This window comes from Hyaena hyaena, unplaced genomic scaffold (assembly GCF_003009895.1).
Source record: "Hyaena hyaena isolate Hyena2069 unplaced genomic scaffold, ASM300989v1 scaffold_683, whole genome shotgun sequence".
NCBI lineage: Eukaryota > Metazoa > Chordata > Mammalia > Carnivora > Hyaenidae > Hyaena > Hyaena hyaena.
The window spans coordinates 915,254-934,690 of NW_024081314.1; the positions used below are offsets into that span (position 1 = coordinate 915,254).

At 35.2% G+C, this 19,437-nt stretch overlaps 1 protein-coding gene across 1 annotated transcript in view; it reads right to left on the bottom strand.

The window, feature by feature from the left end:
- MAP4K5 (mitogen-activated protein kinase kinase kinase kinase 5) overlaps window positions 1–19,437 on the bottom strand; it is a 109,907-nt gene that overhangs the window by 82,273 nt on the left and 8,197 nt on the right. The window contains exon 2 of the mRNA XM_039217336.1: window positions 3,702–3,759. Coding sequence (XP_039073267.1) covers window positions 3,702–3,759 — 58 coding nt within the window. The remainder of the gene's footprint in view (window positions 1–3,701; window positions 3,760–19,437) is intronic.

Sequence of the window (19,437 nt, forward strand, 5' to 3'; positions counted from 1 at the left end):
AGATCTCCTTCACGTGACCCTTAGAACAAAATTGTTCCTGATGGAGCAAATATATAAACAGAAGAAAAGAAAGGAAAAAACTAAAGAAAATTAAAGTTAAGTTGTTTTAGAACTGTCTGGTAGAAAAGGCCTACTGAAGAAGAGGAGACTAGAGAAAGGAGGACGGACAAATTTATCTAGGAGGAAAAAAACTACTTCCACACAGAAAAGAAAAGTATCACAAGGAGAGTGTGAAGAGAGAAGACAAACTGGAGAAAACTTGAAAAACTTGAAAAACACATGAAGAGTCATTATTCTCAAAGTGCATATGGCATCTAAAAATCAATAATAAAATACAATTTGGTAGGATTCAGCAAAAAAATAAGTATAGGCAAATAACAAAATGAAAATGGCCAAGTCAATCTTACATACGAATGAACTCTGACATAAGGTCAGCAGCTTTTCAAAGGAATGAGAAATTCCTACCTTTCATTAATTCATGGTTCCAACAGTTAATCCCTGTGTGTTAAATAACATCATATGATGATATATGTTTCTTTCTTATGGCTTATTGAAAAGTATAGTAGCATTTTAAAAAACATATTCATTAATTCATTATATGAACTATAGTCAGAAGTAAGCTATATTCTCAACTCAAGTAAACTGTGCTAACACAAGCCATCACTGAGGGCAGAGAAGGAATGAACATCTTGATTTCCTCAAAGAACCCAACTCATTCATTATTTGGACTATCACCGTCCCTTGAACATAACTTGAATATTTGTTCAAGTGACTCCTCCAGAAGAGGCAAATACTTGGCTAGTTCTGTTATATTCTCTTCTATTTGTGTCAGTGACATCATTGGAAAGCATTTATTACTTATTAGATAAAACTTAGTAGCAGAACTCTAAAAGAATATTACGACAATTTCTAATACCCAGGAGGGAACAATGGATATTGTGCCTTATTTGAAAGCTTATTTTTAAAGTCTTGCAGCATATGCTACTCTCAGTAATATCTCTCTAATGAATTGTACGCTTGATCAAAATATTGTATCTGAAATGCAGAACCATTTTATATGCTCAAATTAAGAAACTGACATAATTACAGTCACACAATTATTCTACATGTTTAAGTTAATGAAGAGATATTCACCTACTTGGTCAAAAATTACTACTCTTCATTTTTTGTAGAGTTAGAAAAACATATCCTAAAATTTATATGAAATCTCAAGGGATCCCAGATAGCCAAAATAATCTTGGAAAAGATCAAAATTGGATGATTCACACTTCCTGATTTCAAAACTTACTACAAAGCTACGGTATTCAAAATACTGTGATACTGGCATAAAGATAGACATATGGACCAACAGAATAGAATAAGTAAGTCCTCACACATATGATCCAGAAGTCAGTCCTCGCACATATGATCAAAGATTTTTTGACCTTCAACCAAAAAGATGTTTGACAAGGTTGCTAAGACCATTCAATGGGGAAAGGGCAATCTTTTCAACAAACGGTTCCAGGAAAATGGATATCCACAAGCAAAAAAACAAATCTGAACCCTTACCCAATACCATATACCAAAATTAACTCAAGATGATCAAAGACTTAGTAAGATTTAAAACTATAAAGCTCTTAGAATACAAGATAAAGCAAAGCTTACTGACACTACGTTTGGCAATGATTACTTGGGTATGATACCAAAGGTATAGACAATAAAAGAAAAAATAGACAAACTGGACTTCACAAAAATTTAAAAATTTTATGTACCAAAAGACACTATCAACACAGTGAAAAGGCAGTCCACAGAATGGGAGAAAATATTTGCATATCACTTATCTGATATGAGGTTAATATCCAGATCATACAAAGAACTCCAAAAGCTCAACAACAAAGAGACAACCCAATTCAAAAATGAGCAAAGGACTTAAATAGACATTTCTCCAAAAACAATGTACAAATAAGCACATGAAAAGATGTTCAACATCACCAATCACTACAGAAATGCAAACAAAAGCTACAATGAGATACCTCCTAAACCCATTTGAATGGCTGCTATACCAAACAAAACAAAACAGAAAAATGACAAGTGTTGATAAGGATGTAGAGAAATTGGAACACTTGAACATTGTTGGTAGGAATACAAAATTGTACGTCCACTGCAGAAAACAGCATAGTGGTCCCTCAAAAAATTAAAAATAGAAATACCATATTATCTAGCAATTCAACTTCTGGGTATACACTCAAAAGAATAAAAGCATGTATGAAAGAAATATTTATATGCTCATGTTCATACAGCAGCATTACTCAGAATAGCTAAAATGGGAAACAACCCAAGTATTCAATAGATGAATGGAAAAGTAAAACGTGGTATATACATTCAATGGAAATGTTTAGTCTTGAAAAGGAAGGAAATTTAGACATATGAGTCCTGAGTCTTGACACTATACTAAGTGAAATAAGACAGTCACAAAGAGACCAATACTATATGATTCCACTTACATGAAGTATTTGGAATAGTGAAAATCATAGAGACAAAAAGTAAAATGGCAGTTGCCAGAGGCGAGGAGGAGGAGGTGAATGGGAAGTTGTTATATAATGGGTATAAAGTTTAAGTTTTACAAGATGAAGAGAGTCCTGAAGATGGATGGTGGTGATGGAAGCACAACATTATGAATGTTTTTTATACCACTGAAATGTACACTTAAAAATGGTTTTGATGTTACATTTTCTGTTATATGTATTTTACCACAATAAAAAAAAAAACTGGAGGGGTGCCTGGGTGGCTCAGCCAGTTAAGCGTCCGACTCTCGGTTTCAGCTCAGGTCATGATCTTGTGGTTTTGTGAGTTCAAGCTCCCTATTGGACTGTCACTGCAGGGCCTGCTTGGGATTCTCTCTCTCCCACTCTCTCTCTCTGCTCTTATCCTGCTCATGCTATCTCTGTCTCTCTCAAAATAAATAAATAAACTTAAAAAAAAATACTACTGCTCTCATTAGAAACTCTTAGGTTATCAAAACAAAATTATTTCAGGTTTTACAAAGCTGTTTTGTTTTCAAAGCAAATTACTCAGCCTGTTTTTTGTTTTTAAAATTTTTAAGTTAATTTCTACACCCAATGTGGGGCTTGAACTGACAACTCTGAGATCAAGAGTCACCAACTCTACCAACTAAGCCAGCCAGGCACCTCTATACAGTATGTTCTAAAGCAAACAGCCTTCTGATACACAGAAATGTTGAAAAAAGAAAAAAGAAAAGAAAAGGATTATGTTAACACCAGAATTAATAAACCTAAATCAACCAGCTGGGTACAGCTGACAAATAAAATACCATCATCCTAAATATTGCCAAATATCTCACCCCATCAACGAATACCTTTTAAATTTAATTCTCATAAGAGCTAAAACTGAAATTCAAATATTTCACTACAACCTCAAAAAATTACTTTAACAATGTCAGTATGTCCTCCAATTTTTGAATTATACTTTTCAAATTTTATTTCGCAACAAAACTATCACATCAAATTCATCTTTAGCTAACAACCTCCAAAGGAATTTAATATAACCATATTGGAGATATTCTGCTGTCCTGACAACATATAAAGATTTCATTCTTGGAAAAAGGAATATAAGGAAAAAAATACAGAAAATGCCTTTTATATTTATTTATGAACTACACTAGAAAAGTGCTCAAAAATTATCTTAAGAGTTTTAATACATACCAGGCTCCAATTTGATAATTTTTACAGCAGCCAACTCTCCTGTATGAATATTTCTAGCCTAAAATAAAAACAAAAATGTTTTTCAGTTTGTCAATTATATCAAAGTATGTGATACTATATTAACTAGTTGCTTATCAACCATGCTTTTAACAGAACTAAAACTAAAATCTTTATTTCCAATAAAATAAGTATATTCATTTTCCCATTTAAAGAAAAATATGGAAAAACACACACACACACACACAGTTACCTTTAGTCCCACCACTCAAAAATGGCTATTGTCTTTTCTTTTTTTTAAGTTTTATTTATTTGTTTTGAGAGAGAAAAAGAGCATGTACATGCATGAGCTGGGGAGGGGCAGAGAGAAAGAGAAAGAGACAATCCCAAGTAGGCTCCATGCTGTTAGCGTGGAGTCTGATGTGGAGCTCAAGGTCACGAACCGTGAGATCATGACCTGGGCGGAAACCAAGAGTCGGATGCTTACCCGAATGAGCCACCCAGGTGCCCCCAAAATGGCTACTGTCTTTTCTTTATACTAAGAGGTAATATTTTTCTTAATTAAAAAAATACTCCTGGTTTTTACATATTTTATAACAATAACAGATCATTACAGGAAAATTTAGAAAAATAAATCATCTGTATCTTACTACTCAGAGGAAAAAAGTTAACATACAGAGCATGTGTTTCCTTTTTTGCCTGTGTAGGAGCATGTGTATGTGCTGTAGAAGATGATGCCATCACAGTTTTCTATGTGATTTGTAATACTGCATAATTTTCTACTGATGGGATATAGACTGTATTTCACTAATCTCCATCTGAACATGGAAAATTTTAACATTACTCTGTAGTTATAACTAGAGAGATAAGTATATCTTAGCTTTGTATCTATCCACAGCCTTGATTATTTCTTTTCGATAAACTGCTAGAAAAGAAACTGTTCACTACTTAACAAAAAGCCATGCCAGACTTATTATAATTAGTGCTGCAATGATTATAACTGCAAATATTTTAGCATGTATTAGAGTTTATCATTAAGGCAACCTATAGTATAATTGTTAGATCAAAAGGTATGTGGATTTAAATGAATACATTGCTTGTTAAATTGTTAAATATAGTGCTTTTCAACAAACCAGTGTGCATTCACACTCTCAACGTTGGATGTGAAATCTTTATCTGTCAAGTTCTATAGGTACAAATTTTTATTGTTTTAAAAATATGTACTTTCTCCATGCTATACATAATTTTAAATGGCTACATAAGAGTCCATATAATCATTATTCCTTATTGCTAAACATTAAGAATGCTATAGGTAGTCTTTTCATTATTTAAGATTATTTTTTTCAAATGGATTCTAGGGTTTGAAATTAACTAGGTCTAAGGGTATAAATATAAACATTTAAGGTCATCAACACATACTGCCAAAATAGTCCAAAACCACTGTACCATCATGCTGTCACTGTGAAGATGAGTGCTCATTTTCACTACACCCTCTGGCATACCATATGTAAAAATGAACTTTAATAATTTATGACATCTTTTATTTACTATATTACTAAAATGTAATATTACTATAATATTACATTTGAATATTAGATTCAAATGTAAATTTTCATACTTAGCATTAAAAATAAGGGGCATATCATAAAATAGGAACATAAAATTGTACCAATTTGCTGATTAAATAAGTCATGTTATAAGAGGAAAGAGGAAAAAAGGGAAAGGAAGAGAAGAATGACCAAGAATGTAGGGAAGACAGCTTTCAAAGGAATATTTTTAGATATGACATACAGAAGATGAGAAACATAATACAATGGGGGAGAGGGGAACAGAAGGAAAATCACAAACAGAAAGGAAGAAGAAAAAAAGGATTTTCTACAGCAGAAGTATCAAATATTTCATGGTGAGAAATTCTTATTTTCCTCATCTATCATGGTAAATGGTGGAAGGAGAGGTTTGGGGAAGAGAGAACAGACATTTTAACTCCATCCATATAATTTATCCCTCCCCCAAACACAAACACATTTAGAGAAATGGGAACAGGTCAGTCAAAGCCTCACAACATAACTACCCTCTCCTCTTTCTTGCCCTTGAACAAAAGAATTGTCTGTTAGCGTCAGGTCTTGTCCCAGTTCCTAAGATCTTTCAGCATTTCAGTCCTCCTATGGGATACAGAAAATTATGTGCATATAGATTTAGGCTGTCCACTGCTCAACTTCTCACATGCCAGGGAGATTCCAGTATGGAAAACACAGCCAGAAGTTATAAAATAAGTAGTGATAATTGATCTCTTGGGAATCTTGTTCAGTGAGTTATAAAATGTGTATTAGAAGACAAATTCCATGATAATGATGCAAATTATATTTGTAATTGCTTTATGGTTTGGAGGAACTCTCATATTCACTACTTAATTCTATTTATTTAAACACAAAGACACAGCTCAGTAAAGTTAGGAGACTTGCCCAAGGCTATCCCTGCTGGCCAGGGGCAAGAGAAGTAGTTAGGACCCAGTAGCTGTATTGTGATGTCATGGTTTCACTTCTTCTTTCAACAGATGAGAATTATTTTCCTTTTTTAAGTGCAACAGGTACCAGAGGAAAGTATTAATTTCATAATATTTAATAGACTTCGGGGGTGACTTTTGTTGAAAATAAAGTAATATATGAATCATATTTTACATTATTTCCAATGATAGTTTTCAATAGAAGAAATTAAGAACTCTTACATAAAGTCTTAAATAATTTGAGAGTTGAATTTGATCCAAGGAAAAATATTATTTTAAATAATCTGGGGGGGGTGGGCGCCTGGGTGGCTCAGTCGGTTAAGCGTCCTATTTCAGCTCAGGTCATGATCTCACAGTTCATGGGTTTGAGCCCCGCGTTGGGCTCTGTGCTGACAGACAGCTCAGAGCCTGAAGTCTGTTTCAGATTCTGTGTCTCCCTCTCTCTCTGACCTTCCCCTGCTCATGCTGTCTCTCTCTCTCTCTCTCTCAGGAAAAAAAAAAAAAAAAGAAAGAATCTGGAAAAACCCTCCCACAATAGTTAAAACCCATCTTACAGGATTGGGAAAAATATTAATGGAGAAGACCCAACAAATTCTTCTTTTAAGGCTCCTGTATTATATATAATCTAGCAAACATAATCCAATTTCATCCCTGCATGTTGATACATTTCCTGGTTTTCCCTCTCTTCCCATCTCTCTAAGTGATAATTTTTAAAATTTCACTGGAATCCTATAGAAAACAAAAACAAAAAAATCTATGGACATAAGTGAAAGTTTACATAGTGGAAAAAAAGATTTAAGTATAAGAGACAATAGATGGCACAAGAAAGTAACATATATGTATACACACAAACATTAACAGTTAAACCATTCAAAGTTCTAAAATTCAGGTAAGGAATGAAATGTTTAACTCATGTGACAGTGATAGATGCTGACACATCTCTAGCAACAAAACACTGTCATGGTATTCATTACTTCAGTTTTCCAAAGAAAACAGGCATTACGGCAATGCCCTCTGCCAGCCACTAGAAACCAAAAGAAAATATGAGCCCATACTTCCCAACTACAGACTATCAAACAAGCACCAACAGCATGAAGAGATCTAATATGCTTCTCTGAGAGTGTGAAACAATTAATTCTGATTTTAATCAGATTAACCAGTAGCAAATGACTTGGTCTCTGACTTCAAAACACTGTCATCATCCTGGTACATTCTCTTTGTCCTGCATTTCTCCACATTAGCCTAATTAATTCAGATTTCTCTTTCATCAAGCAATTTAGATATCACCTCCTCTAGGAAGTCTTGCCTGGTATCCCAAGGCTAGATGAAGTTATGCTCTCTTCTTAGTTCTGGGAATGATTCTATAAAGAACTGTGCCACAGGCAGATGCTCCATAAATTTGCTGAATGGACAATTATGACTGTAGAAAGATAATTCCTCTCTTTGCTTAAAAAATAAGAATAAAATATTAAAATCCTCCACAACTAGACAGTGCTAGGAAACTGACAATATACTACTTTAAAAGGTCTTCTTTTATTTATGTTGATTCATTTTCAATTTTTATTGTGATGCCTTAAATATTTTGAAGAAAATTGTTATTTGTAAAAAAGTACTCCAACATAATATTTTCTTTTAAAAAGTCAATTATAAAATGACAGTCCCTCTCCTCCCCATATCATCCCCCTGATGTAAACTACTGTTAATAGTTTAGAGTATATCCTTCCAGACTTTTAATTAGGTTGATTCTCAAGAACACATATACCGACAGTTTAGTAGTTTCTTACAAAGCTAAACATAGTCTTTCCCTATTATCCAGCAATCCCCACTTGTGACATTTACTCAATTAAGTTAAATAACTTAACTGAATCCACACAGAAATCTGTACAAAATATTTACAGCAGGTTTTATTCATAATTGCCAAAACTGGAAGCAATTTAGATGTCCTTCAACGGATAATAATAAACAAACTGTGACACATTCATACAGTGGAATATCATTTAGTGATTAAAAAAATGAGCCATCAAGCCATGAAAAGATATGAACCTTAAATGCTAGGTGAAAGAAGCCAGTCTAATATTATATGATTCCAACTACATGACATTCTGGAAAGGATATACTAATAATAAATGGGATCAATGTCAAGATAAAACTATAGAAAGTAAAAAGAACAATGGTTGACAGGGGTCTGAGTAGAGAGTGAGGAACAGGTAAAGCACGGAGGGGGGGGGCTTAGGGTGGTGAAACTAGTCTATATGAAACTATAATGATAGATACAGGTCATTATGTATCTGTCAAATCCCATAAAACTACAACACGGCAAGTGAATCTTAATGTGAGGTATGGACTATAATAATAATATATCAACACTGGTTCAATAATTATAATAAGTGTACCACACTGATGTAAGATGTTAATGAAAGGAGAAACTGTGTGGGTATGTGGGCGGCTGGGGGTAGATGAAAGTCTACATATTATCTGCTCAATTATCCTGTAAATAAAACTGTAAAACTGTACTAAAAATTAAGCCTATTAATCATTTTTAAAAGAATACATATAAAACTATCTTTTTAAGTATAGAGATACTTTCAGACACATTTAGAGTCAATTTTTATGATTGGAATCAACATAAATATGTTGCTTCAATTTAATAAAACCAAAATAAAGACAGAAGGATGAAGGATGCCTTGTTTTGGGTTTTTTGTTTTTTAGAGATTCTGAGGGGCTCAGAAAGAAACAGCTCCTCAGAAGACATGAACAATTACAGAACCAAATAAAATAAAGATCATATTCTAAAATTCAGCTATACAATGCAGAAGCCAAAATATATGTAGTGACAAAAGTAAAGAGTAAAGAAAAGTATATACTAAACCTCCCACTTATAGAATAAATACTTAAATGTCAGACTCCACTTTGAAGACATACTTCTGTTCTCTCCAAAGGAAGAACTGATGGGCAAATTTTTGTACTCTGTAATTTTCCGGCTGGATTTTTAAAACCGAGAGCAGTACCAGGCTCTTTTATAATAAAAGGCAAAGAGGCTTTCAGAAAGGGAAAAAAAACCAGATCTAAACAGAGACTTTCAGATTGAACTTACTAAAGAGATCTTTCAGAAATTTAACTATATAATTTCACACTGTAATCCAAAAGAGTCATACATAATACTGGTTTTTGAAACCCAACATTTCCAACAAGTTAAAAAACAAGTTAAATGTGATATTCTCAAGTATTTTTGCTTTCAACTTTAACACACAAGAATGTGAAGATCCTGCAGTATGCTTACAAAAGGAAGTCATGGAAGTACTATAGTACCTCTACAAAAAGGATCTAAATATATTTGATTCCTATTTATTTTAGTAGGTTATTGGTATTTGCTATGTTCAGCCTTAGAAGTATACTAAACACTCAAAGCTCTAATAAAATATTACAATAGCTTATCTATTATGTAACTCTTAATTAGGAACTGCAATTACTGGGTGGGAAAAGGTAAATAATAAATGGGATCAATATCATGATAAAATCCATGAAAGAACCGTTCCTGTTAAATTAAGTTTCTATTCTCACTGCCAATGCATTTCCCTTTCACCTCTTAATCAGTATTTCCAAGAGAATTTACCACCAGAGAAGTGTTTTAACGCAAACTCTCCTGTCTTGGATTTTTAAATTCATAGTAAAAATTACCCTGAGATTTCCACTTGAACAAAGGGGGAAAAAGAAAAGTAAACATGCTGATCTTCCTAATCACGCCATTTCTATTTCAAAATTGCATGTCACTGCCAGTTTTATCAGCTACGAACTTCTTCATACACTGTGAAATTTTTAGGATGACTAAAAATAATTAAAGGAAAAGTCTTGTGTCTAGACATTTTACATACAAGTTTTCAAGAAAGAATAGGAAGATTTGACTTAATAACGAACATTACGTCTCTGTAACCATTAAGTTAGAAGAGAGTTTTTAAAAATTGGGTCAAAAAAATGAAACTGGTAAGTAATGACAGTCATCATAAAGATAAAGCTCCCATATTAAGAGCTTTATGCAACTTTACCGTTTTTCATATTAGGCTCCTCATCCTATCTCCAATTAACTTCCTTCCAGCATATTTTTAGGCCACAAAACTTTACTATAAAGCCAATTTGGGGTACCAGTTTTAAATATGCCCCCTGCCTCCAAAAATATTCTTTAACATAACAACAGAAAATGCAGATATCTCAATATTTAACAAGCTATCTCTAGTGCCCAGTGATTATTCTTCAGAATCAGGATTAAACATCCTAGATTTAAGAATATGAACTATGGGGAGCCTGGGTGGCTCAGTCGGTTGGGCATCTGACTTTGGCTCAGGTCATGATCTCACAGCTCCTGAGTTTCAGCCCCGTGGATGGGCTCTGTGTTGACAGCTCAGAGCTTGCTTTGGATTCTGTCTCCTTCTCTCTCTGCTCCTCCCCTGCTTGTGCATGCACTCTCTCTCCCTTTCTCTCTCTCACTCAAATAGAAATAAACATTAAAAAAAAAAAAAAAAAAAAAAAGAGGGGCGCCTGGGTGACTCAGTTGGCTGAGCATCCAACTTAAGCTCAGGTCATGATCTCATAGTTCAGGGGTTCAAGCCCCACATTGGGATCTGTGCTGACAGCTTGCTCAGAGCCTGGAGCCTACTTTGGACTCGGTGTCTCTTTCTCTCTCTGCCCTTCCCCCACTCATGCACTGTCTCACACTGTCTCTCAAAAATAATTAAATGTAAAAATTTTTTTAAAAAGAATATGAACTATGATATAAAAGTAGCAACACAGCATCTATAAGGTTTGAAGAATACAAAGTTCTGGTTCATCCACAAAAGAAGTAAACAGTTAATTATGCCATAGGCTATAAAACGTTTATACCTAAATCTTTATGGAACATTGCTTTTGACTGATTCGATTCACTGAACAAATACTACTGAATACTTACTATGTGCCAAGTACTACTGTTGATACTGGAGATTTAAAGAAACAAAACAGTTCCGGGCACCTGAGTGGCTCAGTGGGTTGAGTGTCCAACTCCTGATTTCAGCTCACGTCATGATCTCATGGTTCATGGAATCAAGCCCCACATTAGGCTCCGGCTGACAGCACAGAGCCTGCTTAAGATTCTTTCTCTTTCTCTGCCCCTCCCCTGCTTATGCATAGCACATATCCATGTGTGTGCATGCTCTCTCTCTCTCAAAATAAATGAGTACACATAAAAAACAATATAACAATTCCTGCCTTCTGAGACTTTTATCGATTGGAGAGAGAAAGAAGTAAAGAGTACCATACAGTGTGAAATATGCTCTCAAAGGTGATACAAGACAGCACAGGAGGGTTCTGAGCCCAGTCGAAGATGGCTGGAGAAAGCTTCCAAAAGAAAATAAGTCCAAGCTGAGATCTGATGAGAAACTTTGGGATTAGTGGGGAGCATGGTGATGATGGTGGTGGTGGTGGTCATAAGTGATTATGGAAGAATTCCAGCCAATGGTGTAAAGACAGGCAAAAACATGGGCATCTCAAAGAAGTAAAATTTTCTCGTGTTACGGGAACTTAACATATATAAAGAGGGAATGATGAGACATAAGATTCCTCTGTAGCTCAGGACAGACTGTTTCACCCACTATTCTTTCGTACCTACCATCTTCTACTTTCTTGGTCACCCCTTCTTGTTCATTTAAAATTTTACAGCCCCTCGTTCACAGTCTTCCTCTCTACTCCCTCTCCTGTCTCCAAGAGAAGTCTTACAGACTTCAACATCAGATTTCCTGACTTTTCATTGACCTCCTGTCTGCATCTTGATTTCAAACACTGTACTTCCTGATGATGACCTATCCTTTTAGCCCACTAGTCCTTCCATTCTTATCAAAACATTCCCCTGTGGCTACCAGGCTACCAATTACATCTCAACTCCCCACACTCTCCCTTAACTATCAGTGTTCCATGGGCCATCATTCCATTTATAGTCACTCTCTTACAAATATCCTTAACTTCTTTCCCATCTTCCCCTCTGTCACAGTAGCTTGGCAAAATCCAGGCATCTAATTAAACCCAATTATCTACTAATTCCATAGTGGTATTGAATAGCCAAATGTTGTTGGGGGGAAAAAATCACAAAATCATGTTAGCTGGTCTTGTTTTCAAATCATAACATAAATCTCAAACTACAACTTCTCTAGTAGGTTTGATTTTCCACTCTTCATAAGGACTATTTTACTCCTCTCCAAATCTTCAATAAACCTCAGCCTCTTTATTACTCCCTCTTCTCTTACCTATCCTGAGTGATGATGGAATCTCACCTTTTCTTTATCTAAATTCTAGTCTACGGCTTTAACAATCATCTCTAAGACAAATCTTTCCTTACTCAGCTCCAGACTCCTAAATCATGGAAATCTGACCAGGATCTCAACCTTAACATGTCTAACAGAGAACACTTGGTTATCCCTTCTCCATAAACTCATTTATCCCCATATCTTCCCAATCTAAATAAAATGAACCGCATCCACCGAATTCCTTAAATCCAAAACCAAGGTCCTTCTTCATTTCTTTCCTTCACATTCTTCACATCTGATGTATCAGCAAATCCTGATGACTTAAAAATATAAATCAAATCCATTCACTTCCTTTTACCTCCTCTGTTATACTCTAGTCCAAGCTTGACTCCATTAGAAACTGGTAAATTATTTAATGTGAAATGCAAAGAAATAGCAAGCCTACGATAACCCCTAGTCTCTGGAATGTATAACTGAGCAGATAGTATGGTCCCATTCACTAAAATGACAAACATAGGAAGATGCACACATCTTATGGGGGAGACAGGAAGGCAGTGAAGGGGCATAGATGAAGGCCTCATATTTGAACATATTTAAATTTTAGGTTCCAACAGAAACCTGTCAGCTAGTGATAATCTGTAAGCCACTTAATAGATAGCTCCTGAAGCACAAGAGCTTATCTGGATTCGAGACATATTTGGGCATCATTGACATTACTGAGTCCAAGCAGTTAGATGACATTACTTAGGAAGAATATGGAGAAGAAGCAGAAAATAAAGTCAAGAATAGAATGCTAAAATATTACCCACATTTAAGGGATAGTGAAAACAGACAAAATTACAAATAAAACTACTCCAGAGACACTGTTCTATTAGAAGCCCAGTTTGGAGAAACTCTTGGAAATCATCTAATTCAACTTCTCTCTGAAGAACAATTCTCTTCTACTTAGTCTAAATACAGAGGTAATTTGATCAATCAGATACATTCATTTTTAGGATAACTTTAATTGTATAAAGGCTTTTTTATGATAAGCAAAAGCTATATTCCTATAGTTTCTCCTCAATGGTCCCAGTTTTGGTTGGTAAGATATTGACTTAGCATATTCCTCCACTGTGACAAATTTTACACATCTAAATTACTAATTTATTCAGTAAATATTTATTGAGTCCCTATGGCAGTCAGGGGCTAGGTTCTAATTTTAACCCTCCCCAGAAAAAAGATATAAATAAGCTCTCCTCTAACAGAGAAACAAACATCTAACTCCTTCAAAATGCAACATACAGATTCCCGACCCTTCTCACCATTCCAGATACTATGTACTTTGACTAAGTGCTCAGAGTTTGAAGTCCAACAACAAAAAAATATTAGCAGTTATAATGTTAGATTCACAGCATTAAAGCATTAGATTCTCAGCATTTTTTTCTATAAAGTTATGATACTCTTATAATTTAAAAATAAATGTTGAAAATGTTATATTCAAAATATAATGCAATACTTTATCCTTTGACAAGAACAAAGGAAAGTGCTTCATTTTATTTCAGGAGAAAGGGAGGTTATTATTACGAGATATACTACACACTATGTAAGTTTTTATATAAATCTCAAGGAAACTAATTCCAATAGGACTATCAAATTTATGGGAACAAAATATAATAAGGGTGGAATCACTTATAGCATAAACTCCATATAAAATTGAAAACAAGCATTAGTCATTCATTATTTTAATATTTTTTATTGAGGGGTGCCTGGGTGGCTCAGTTGGTTAAGTGTCCGACTTCAGCTCAGGACATGATCTTGAGATTCTTGAGTTCAAGCCCTGTATCGGGCTCTGTGCTGACAGCTCAGAGCCTGGAGCCTGCTTCAGATTCTGTGTCTCCCTCTCTCTCTGCCCCTCCCCCACTCATGCTCTGTCTCTCTCTCTCTCAAAAATAAACATTTAAAAAATTTAATATTTTTTTTCACTGAGCACCTCTTATGCATCAGGTACTTTAGATATGCGTGTAATATCACTGGAGAGCAAAGAATTACAAAGATGTACCTACCCTGTTTGAGTTTCAATGGGACAGATTTTAGATAGCACCTGAAAAGGAACTGCTTCTAAACACAGTATGTCCTTACTGTTTAAATAAGTTAAATGACCATTAGTCAAGGACAGGTTATGGGATATAAGCACTGTGGGAGAAGTTTCTGCCAAGACACAAACTCCTTAATTTTTGTGAAGTAAGTATTTCCAAGCTGCCTTCCACACAGTTATACAGGTCTAGACAGGTGCTCCTGCTGCCATAGAAAGTGACTGTATTGCCGGGTTTCCCTGCAGACGTATTATCGGGCAGACAGATTCAGAGCCCAAGGCCTTCCTGTTAAGGATACTCCAAATCTGGCCACATGACTTATACCTCAGGACACAGTAAAGCCTTAGCATGTCAGGACACTTACTTGTCTGTGAAAAGTGTTTTCCCAACCCGTTCTTAGAACAGATTGATTTTATTAAAGGAAAACTTCCGTTCAAAAGATTACCTAAATTGAATTAATTATTTGCAAGTCCTAATGACAAAGAAAAAAAAGGGCTTGAGTTACAATTACAAGAGGTAGGGAATCACTGTTGGTGGGTACAGCTTTTTTGAGGAATAACTGGTCAAAATTCACTAAAACTTCAAAAAGCTTAGAAAATTTAATTCCAGAAATTTACTTAAACAATTTTCTTTATTTGTGTGTTAAGAATTTGTTCAAGGACATTGATCATAGTACTGCTCATAATAAAGAAATACCGGAGACAATCTGTTCAACAATAACGAATTAAAAATTGTACAATGATACAAGAAAGTAATATACAAATATAAAATATATAGATTTACTAACATAAAAAGCTGTTTGTGATATATTATTTTTTTAATGTTTATTTTTGAGAGAGAGAGAAAAAGAGGGAGAGCAAGCATATGCGAGGGAGGGGCAGAGAGGGAGACAGAGAATCTGTAGTAGGCTCTGCATTGTCAACATACAGCTGATGTGGGGCTTGCACAAACTGCAAAATCATGACCTGTGCTGAAACCAAGGGTCAGACATTTGACCAACTGAGCCACCTAGGTGCTCCTGTGATATATCATTAAATGAAAAAAAACTGAATTATCATATATATACTATACAATATATGTTGCATGTGATTATATGTGTGTTTTTATATATTATGATTTTTGTATGTACCCTTAATGTTAGCTTTTAAAAGTCTAGAAAAATATCTACAGTAATGTTTATCTTTTGGTAAAGAAGGTATAGGTAATTTTTCATTTCTTCCTATATCATAATTTTCTAAAATGGATGTGTTGCTTAAAATGTATTTTAAAAATAAAAGGTAGGAAAGAAGGCTATTTCTGCCAAGGCAAGGAGGGGCAAGAGGCACAAAAGGAAGGAAGTCAAGTCCTACCCATGGATCTATGCTACTACAGAAATAATAATAGAAAATTATTCCTGGAAAAAAAAACTGGAAAGGGCCCAAGTATCTCCAAGTTTTTAGTAGCTAAAAAGCTTAAAATGTAAAAGTTGTTAATAGTTTGAGGGGCACCTGGGTGGCTCAGTCAGTTAAGTGGCTGACTCTTGATTTCAGCTCAGGTCATAATCTCATGGTTCAATTTGTTAGTTTGAGCCCCGCGTTGGGTTTTGTGCTGACAGTGCAGGGCCTGCTTGGGATTCTCTCTCTCTCCCTCTCTCTGCTCCTCCCCTGCTTGCAGGTGTGCATGTGTGTGTGCACTCTCTCAAAATAAAGAAATAAACTTAAAAAAATAATTTATTGAAAGTTACGTCTGTTGGGTGGTTCAGTGGGTTAAGCATCCAACTCCAGCACAGGTCATGATCTCACAGTTGGTGAGTTCAAGCCCCATGTCAGGCTCTGTGCTGACAGCTCAGAGCCTGGAGCCTGCTCTGGATTCTGTATCCATCTCTCTCTGCCCCTCCCCCACTCATGCTCTGTCACTGTCTATCTCTCAAAAATAAACAAACATTATAAAAAAAGAAAGTAAGTTACGTCTGTTAAAATAATTAAGTCATGCTGACACTGGATTCTCTCTGATACTGGTAAGGATTAAAAAAGGGGCAAGAAGGCAAAGGACACCTAAAAAAGGAAGTAACGCACTGGTTCACAAGACAACACTAAAAGTCACGTCCTTCTCAGGCAGTCCTGTTTACCTTAGAGACACACAGAAGTAACTAGCTAACGCTATCTGCCTGAAATAATTAGTTTTTTATTTTAATTTATAATAGCATTATATAATACTGTCTATGGGACTCTGTTAATCTAGATGACAATAACCATGAGTCTAAAGTTCAGACAAAGTGAGGGCAAGAGAGACACAGTAGGAAGAGTGTCCAACAATTTTAAAAAAAGGCAGATTCTCTTTTTAGTTACTTACATTGTAGGGTGGCTGTGAGTTGAGTCACCTTCATAGTAAAGGCAAATCAATCCTGGGTTCCAATTTGGAAAATATGAGGGTAAGAGTAATGACCAGGAGGGGTAACCAGGAAAACATGCCTCTTAAAATTGGTGCCGAGAACTGAAGCTTGCATGTACATTCAAATCCATCCAAAAAAGCCCTCATCTCTTAGCAGAGGAGTGAGGCCACAAAGTCTCATTTGACCATAATTTGTACAGAGCTTCTTATGTGGTAGGCAATGTGTTAAGGCTGTGTGTGCAGCAATGAATTTAAAGATACAGTGTCGAGGCAGCTTGGTATAGTAGAAAGATTACAGAGATTACAGAGTCAGAAGAGCTAGATTCAAATCCTCATAATGCCACTTACTAACAATAAGATATAGGACAAATAGTAAGTTTTTTCTTGGGTAAACTAGAGATGATAATATACCTGTCCCTACTTCATAGGATTATTTAAAAAAAATAATATACTGATTATGGAAGAGCTAAACAAACATTAGTCACTCTTAGTTACTTTAATCTGATTTCATTTTTATAAAAATGTTGGAAGGTGGAGGCCAGTATGATTCATGGGCCCAAACACCCCCAAGGATAGATCAGGCTATCTGCGTGGCTTCCCAATTCATCTGCTCAAAATCTCAGCCGGAGATGATGACACTTAACAGAAATAGAGATATGTTTGACTTAAATTCATCTTGCCTCTTTACAGAGAGTTTCTACATTAATTTAAACAGTACTTCACATAACTGGAGAGCACTAGCCTTCTCATACTACTCAAATGTACAAATAGTCCAATACAGCCAAGTGAAAGTGCCTGCTCCCATTTATGTGAACTTGGACTAAGTTCTCAAATTGACAACAAAGCTCTGAAAATACATGTTTTTACTTGCTAATAAGCTTCATGTTTCTCTTTCTGCGTATTTGGTATGAAACCACAATTAAAAGTTGAGAAGTGAAACGTCTATAAATTTTGAAAGCAAAACTAGAATAAGAAATCTAAGTCAATCTGCAGTCTATCCCATTTCTCTTTAATCAAAAATACTGGAAATGATGGTTAAAGTGAAAACGGTGAACCTATGTAATAAAAATAACAAGAACACTAAAATGTTTTATAAGCCTACGTGAAGGCTATACCACAAGTCAATTCTGGAACCAGAATTTATAGAACTGCACCAGTGATGGCACTGTTTTATATCTATCTTCACCAAGATGAATGTATTTTAAAGACTTGTTTTATAGTTTCCAAAACATTTCTAAGAAGTAGAAAAGAGTTTCTAAATAATTTGCCTTCAGTCATGGTCCAGAGCTTCACATCTACCATCAGGAACCATGTTCTTTTTTTTAGGTAGTCATAAAATAAGCCTACTTCTGCACAGTAAGAAAAACAAATACTAAATAAAAGATTTAACCAGATGATTTACAAAATAGTAAACATCTATAACAGTACACTTCATCTTAATAATACATTTTATTTTCACAGTAAACTTACAAAATATTTAACACATCTAATAAGATACCCATCAGTTTAATAAAAATATAATTTTATTTATTTAATTTTTTTAATGTTTATTTTTGAGAGAGAGAGCAAGCTTGAGCAGGGGAGGGGCAGAGAGAGAGAGAGGGAGACACAGAATCTGAAGTGGGCTCCAGGCTCTGAGCTGTCAGCACAGAGCCCAAAATAGGGCTTGAACCCGCAAACCGTGAGTCCATGACCTAAGCCAAAGTTGGGCACTTAACCAGCTGAGCCACCCAGGCACCCCCAAAATTTAATTTTAAATAAGATTTTTGAAGCACAGTCCTTATTGTTTGCTGTTAACCTATCTTTGCAAGCTATTTACTCTCTCTCGCCCCAACACGAAAACCCAATAATCTCGTATACCAGACTATGAGGGCACAGAAAGGACAGTATATTCAAACAAATGGTATTACCATCAAAACAGAGGGAGAGAAAGTAGGTGATGTTTTGACATCAAGTGTCAGAGAAATAATAAACAGCATAAACATCCATTTTCTATCACTTCAGATTTGGGGCCATTAGACATGCCTATTTATTAGCATTTAAAGATTAGAGAACACTGATGGAGAGAGACATAGTAGAGGCAGCTACATATCATATGTTTACAAAGTCATGCTTTTAAAAAATGACATAGGAATGGGTAACACATCTGACAGCTGAACTTAATTTAATTAAAATCACAATGATCTATACTCTTGCACCAGCCAGTAAGATGGTATGATGGCAATGCCATGTCTTAGTTCTGATTCCTGACCCTTAAGCTTACAATTTAGCTGTAGAGATAGGGTCAGTTGATTCAGTAAGGTAGAGACATTTGACTTCCTCTGATTACACAGATATTCACCTGGCTAAGTTCTTATTTGCTTCAAGTCTTTGCTTAAATCTAACCTTTTCAAAGAGGCGGACCCTGACGATCCTCTTAAAATTCCCCAACCTGACCCCCCCCCCCCACCCTGGTAATCCTGATCCCCCTTGACCTGTTCATCTTTTCCTTCTTTCCATATCTTTAATCACCTATTAAAATATTA